This window comes from Opisthorchis viverrini, assembly GCF_000715545.1.
Source record: "Opisthorchis viverrini unplaced genomic scaffold opera_v5_241, whole genome shotgun sequence".
NCBI lineage: Eukaryota > Metazoa > Platyhelminthes > Trematoda > Opisthorchiida > Opisthorchiidae > Opisthorchis > Opisthorchis viverrini.
Genome location: NW_008751893.1, coordinates 494,765 through 500,410, shown reverse-complemented (window position 1 = coordinate 500,410; position 5,646 = coordinate 494,765). Strand labels below are relative to the sequence as shown.

At 44.2% G+C, this 5,646-nt stretch overlaps 1 protein-coding gene across 1 annotated transcript; it reads left to right on the top strand.

The window, feature by feature from the left end:
- Nucleotides 1–5,045: 5,045 nt before the first annotated feature.
- T265_14671 (hypothetical protein) lies at nt 5,046–5,355 on the top strand (the record flags this gene model as incomplete). Its single annotated transcript, XM_009174698.1, has 2 exons — nt 5,046–5,136; nt 5,171–5,355. Coding segments are annotated over 2 exons (276 nt in total), but the record flags the coding sequence as incomplete, so codon positions are not given.
- Between the last annotated feature and the right edge of the window lie 291 nt (nt 5,356–5,646).

The following is a 5,646-nucleotide window of genomic DNA, read 5'->3' as shown; positions in this document are numbered from 1 at the left end:
ATTACCCTTTGAAACCAGACTACCCCATTCGTTACTCCGAAAGGTACTCGACGGAACTGATAGAGGTTGTTGCGAGCCTCAGAAGCCGTGTAAATTCTGTCGCTTTCTTTAATGGGTATTTGATAATACGCACTTTCAAGGTCAAGCGTGCTGAAAATACGATATTGAGCTATTTTAGTACTTGAATCTTCAAGTCTGGGGAGTGGATAAGCGTCTAGTTGCGTAAATCGGTTTATAGTTTGACTATAGTCAACCACCATTCGCTTCTTCTTTCGTTCATTTGTCGTGACGAGCACTTGCGCTCTCCATGGGGACTTCGAGGGTTCAAGGATGTTTTGGGCAAGTAAACGCTTTACTTCAGAAGCAATGAAGGCCTCGTCGTCTGCAGAATGTCGCCTGGACTTTATGGCGATTGGCTTACACCTTGGGTCAATATGCTCGAACAAAGTGGGAGGTTCAATTTTGGCAGCAATTAGACCACAAAGGGAAAAAGAAGGTTTGTCACCGTTGAATGAGATTTCCAGGGACTTATGAAGCTTAAGAAAGTCATGTCCTAGCAAAATATCTGCACAGAGGTCACGTAATACTGAAAACTTGAAAGAGGGATACTTGTTTTGTTTGTGTTGCAACGTTAAAAAGCAATGTCCAAGAGTAAAGCTTTTGTGCTGGATAGATGCCAAAGTTATCTCAGATGACGATGGTAGTACAGACCACTTGTTACGACGGACTACCTTTTCGGAAATGAAACTTTCTGAGCTACCAGTATCAACAAGAGCTCGAAGCGGGACACCATTGGCTTTCACATCGGTGACTGCTTCTTTTAGACACTCAGGAGCCGCTGCAGTGACGCAAGATAGCGCACTTGAAACAGATGAGGTGTTCCGCGGACCAGTAGATCTGCATACCTTTTGAAAATGCCCTTTCTTCCCACAGTTTTTGCAGGTCGCATCTTTAGCGGGGCATTTATATCTCGGGTGACGAGCATAGCCACAGAAGAAACATGAAGACCCCACACTGGCAGCAGTCGCCTGCTCGTGCGATGACGTTTGAGAACGTGGGGACTTTGGCGGGTCGTTCGATACGGTGGCACAGGGAAGTTGAGTGTTCGGCAAAAACGACAACGACTGTTTTTGCGCTAGTTCGAGGGACTTTGCATGGTCGTACGCGGTTTTAAAATCCAGCGACTTATGTTCCAGCAGTCTCTGGCGTATAGTATTGGAATAAAGTCCGCTAATAAACGCATCTCGCAACGCTTCATCGGTATGCTGTTCTGCACTGACGGCTGTAAAGCGGCAGTCTGGCAATAAACTGCGAAGCTTCTGCACAAACTGATCAAGGTTCTGAGCTCCGTCCTGTTTACAAGTGTTCAAAAGATGCCGTGCAAAAACTTCATTTTTCGGCTGTACGTAAATTTCCCGCAAGGTTTCGATGGCTGATTCATAGTCTTTGCAGTCTTTGATGAATCGGTAAACACTAGGGGAGACGTAATTAAACAAGGTTTTCAGTTTATCTGGTGAATGAGAATCGAGTAACTCTAGGAAGTTTGTGAAAGTATAAAACCAATGCTCCCAGGTATCTGCCGAGTCTTGAGTATTCGGGTCGGTATCGAATCGTTCAGGACGTAAGAATCGATCCATTGTTCGAAGAAAACTTTTTTGGATGAATAAATTGTTGTGTACGACGAGGGTCGGAGTGCAACGACAATCAGAATGACAATGGAAAAAACTGAGGGCCCGAAAGCTAGGTTTTATTCATCCAAAACGTTTGAAACTGAGAGCTGAAAACGGGAGAAAGTGATTTAGCAATAAATGATGAAAACTTTGAAAAAGGGAGCAAATATACAACAATGTCTACGCTGAATATCGAGTGTCTTCAGCTACACTTCTCGAAATTCGTTGTGCCTGTCTATTTCCTCGCGGGAGCTAACCAGTACAAGGTTAATTTTAGGTGTACTGGCTCACATCCAGCCGGTGCTACTCGTCCAACTGTCCCAGCTATATCCACCGGGAAACCTGTCGCTCAATATGGACTGGGATCAACAGGCCATTTCGAAAACGGCACGTCATATCACAAGTCGGACATTGTACTTGAGAACTTGGGAAACCGATTGGGAAGCATGTTTACCAACTCGGGTGATTACCACTTGAACAAAGTTCACGCGATTGTTGCACCTCCTTCAGGAGCTGATGTTGTTATCGATAACGATCCTATTGTTGACGACTTTTGGCGTGTGTGAAAAATGACAAAGCAATGTAAATGTGTTTGGCTTCCTGTAAGCTTTTGATCGAGTAGACCATCGACTGCTGCTGGGTGGCTTTCCGTGGTATGAATTGGTAGACAGTCACAATTACCTGTCTGCCTCCTCTCAGGATGGGTGGTATCCGTCCACGACTTGCGCCATTCCTGACAAACTGAAAAAAGCAGCATTCTGCATCAGGCCATCTTTCATTCATCATCACTGACAGCAGTACACTGCTGTGCAAGAGTGCGGAAAACGTCTTATTGAAGGGTGGAGAGAAAGGATTGTGCGAAAAGCTTTATATCATTCGGAAAACTCAAAAACGATGACAGCACCTTCACACAACACTCAAACAGAAATCGGTGCTTTGTTTTAATAAAACGCAGCAGGAGTCATTCGCAGCACCATTCGGACGAGTTAAGCATACAGCAGCCTATAGACTAGCAGGGTGGTCCGACTTGGAAGTGATAACGTGCTCACCACCAAGTTCACAGCATGTGTTGGTGAACAGGATTCGTGAAACAGATTAATTTCACATCCGCCACCTCATCTTTTTCGGACTTTCCTGAGCTAGTTTCAGCTCTCGGTTCAGAGTACAACCGACTGACACAACACGATAGAACTAGGCCTATTGCTAGTCTCCTCTTCACTCACTTGGTGTTGCCGCGTAGAACTTACGGCCGTCCGTGAGGTTTCCACCTTGCCTGTCTTCACAATTTAACACAAGATTCTTTGTAAACCATCTATGTTAACCATGCGTGAACGACTCTAGATCACAGCAAACCATCACCACAAGTGGTTTTTTTGTCGGGCATCCTTTCCTCCATGATGTTCTCCATAAAGGAGATTCAACGGTGTGACGATAAACGGAATCCGCTCTGTCATTTCAGATTGTTCTTTAAAAAGCACCGTTCTGTTGGTAATATGAGTGAATTAGGTCATTTTAATGGAGATTTCATCCTGCGTGTGAAGCCAATCTATGCCCAAAAGTCTAGAAGCACGGGAAGCCGTGATTCGTTCTGCTTACCTTTTGTCTTTAGGTCCACCAACAATGGTGGGTGCATTCCGGCTTTTTCACACCCACTAACTCCTGATTTCCGGTTTTTCTTTTACTAATGTACGAGATGCCCGCATACTATGTATCACCGCGGTCGCTGTTCAGCAAGCACCGTGGGTGTTTGTATCAACTGGAGATCGCACGAGCCTGTGGACTCCCTCATGCTTGCTGTTGACCGTAATTCCAGCTGATTTCAAGGTACAGCTGAACACCCTTGGTAATAAACAAAAGACCAAATGGTAGGAACTATGCTGCCACTTGGTTTCCGAGAAAATTCTGCATGACTCTGTTCTGTTGGGTTGACCATTTTCGTAGTCCGACCAAGGAGAGAATACTGGAAACACGGATAACCAATAGCGTGAAGTGACCGAAGGTCTGTCCAGTCGACCTCCATCGGATTTTGATTACCCTTCTGTAGTAATTTGGTTTCGCTGCACTTGGCTGATTCACGGCTTCTATCCTTCATTGCGCTGTTTGGCTTAGACCATTTAGACCTCGCGCATTAATGTGCAATATCCTTTTTAACGAGCCAGTGCTCTCAGCTTAAAGCCCAGCTTAGCATTATTCCGGATATAGCATTGTGGCAGGGTTAGTCTTTTTTATGTCAGAGCATTTTTAGCTTGACCTTAGCCACTTATGACCATTAAAGTTGTGCACTGAAATGACACCTAAGGAGTACTTTTCTCCACGAGACTAACACTAAGAGTCAACTTTCCCTTTTTCGAGGGAACACATCCAGAAGTGAAGTGGGAATTTCTCTTAGTCTACACTTCGTACCTTTAATCCAGATTTGTTGGTTGCCTGTCACGGCTGATAGCATGAGTTCCAGTGAAACACTATTCCGCCTCATAAACATGTTCTTTTGACTGTATTTGGCCTGGCCGTGGTGTGCGACACTACCAAATTTCGGAACAATTAATGAGTGACAGATACTAAGCTATAATGAAGGATGAAGCAGAACTCGACACTTCGGTATAGACGTGTGCCCAGTAAAAGGCAGTTTCTCCTTATTAGTATTTGTCTTCGTACCAAAGTATATTTCTTCATGGACTTGATTCTAGTTTTCTGGGTGGCACAAAACTCACTGGTTCCTGGTAATCTAAACGACTAGATCTGATGGCTATCACGCTCGTTCACCACGCTGCACCATGCTCTCGTGATCACAGTTGTTCCAGAAGAAGACTTCGAACCAGATGAAAGATCCCTTTTTTGAGAAAGATGGTTTGAAATACCCGTGTGCACATACAATTCTACTACTCCCTATAAGAAAACACTCCTTTCCCATCAGCGGTGGTTTTTTTGAATTCCCTGGGTGTTTCTTTGAAGAGCAGTTTTAGGAATCGGGCTAAACGTTTCATCTTGTCACTTCTTGAATCATCCCTCCTTGTAACATCAAGGCATGAGACTGATTACCATTCTCCATTTCTTCCATACTATCAAAAGTGGTCTGTTACGGCATTGACATCATGTCCTTAGGGGTAATATCCGTAAAGTCGTTCAACTGTAGCGCCCTTTCGGTGCTTAGCTGCCATGTCAGCGTAATGAGACACGAGGGCTGGGATACTGCCAGGTTACTCAAGCCTAGGCTGACGTTGGGTTCGATCAACGGACCTTCCGGCTTGTAAGCTGGAGCCTTAACATTAGTAACAACATGACTCCAATTTTTGGCTCCACTTATTCCTTGTACTGTCAATACGCCAATCTCGTATTGTTTTTCAGCGCTATTTTCATCGTTTCTAATAATAAGAGATGAGTCACAAGCAAACTCCCCGCGATTTTTTGAAGTTGATCATCGGGAGACCGGTGGTTGTGAAGCTAAATTCGGGAGCCGACTACCGAGGTGGGTTTTATTGCATGGTAGCTCATCCTTACAGGAGTTTTAATATCACTTGATGGTTACATGAATGTAGTTTTGGAGCAAACTGAAGAATATGTAGACGGGCAGCTCAAGAACAAATATGGAGATACGTTTATTAGAGGAAACAATGGTTTGTTTGTTATTTTACCTGCTCTTAATAACGCTCGCATTTTAGTGTTTTACATAAGCACTCAAAAGCGGTGGTAATTCCATGCTCCCCGTTCTTGATTGTGTACATATATCGCTACTTGAATACGTCTCTTTTGTTTTCTGCGTTTGGCCTGCTGTCATTTGGTGTAAATCCTTTTAATATATCGCCATTAATTTGGAAACGGCTATACTTCTCATCTTACTAGAGTACCTCTGGACTTCAGTAGTCCATGAAGACGAACTTCTACCGACCTAATGCCTGAACTATACCGAGAAATTTAGGTTTGAAATCCATCATCTAGCAGCACCCGCCTGTTTGTGAATGCGCTACAGATCGGATGC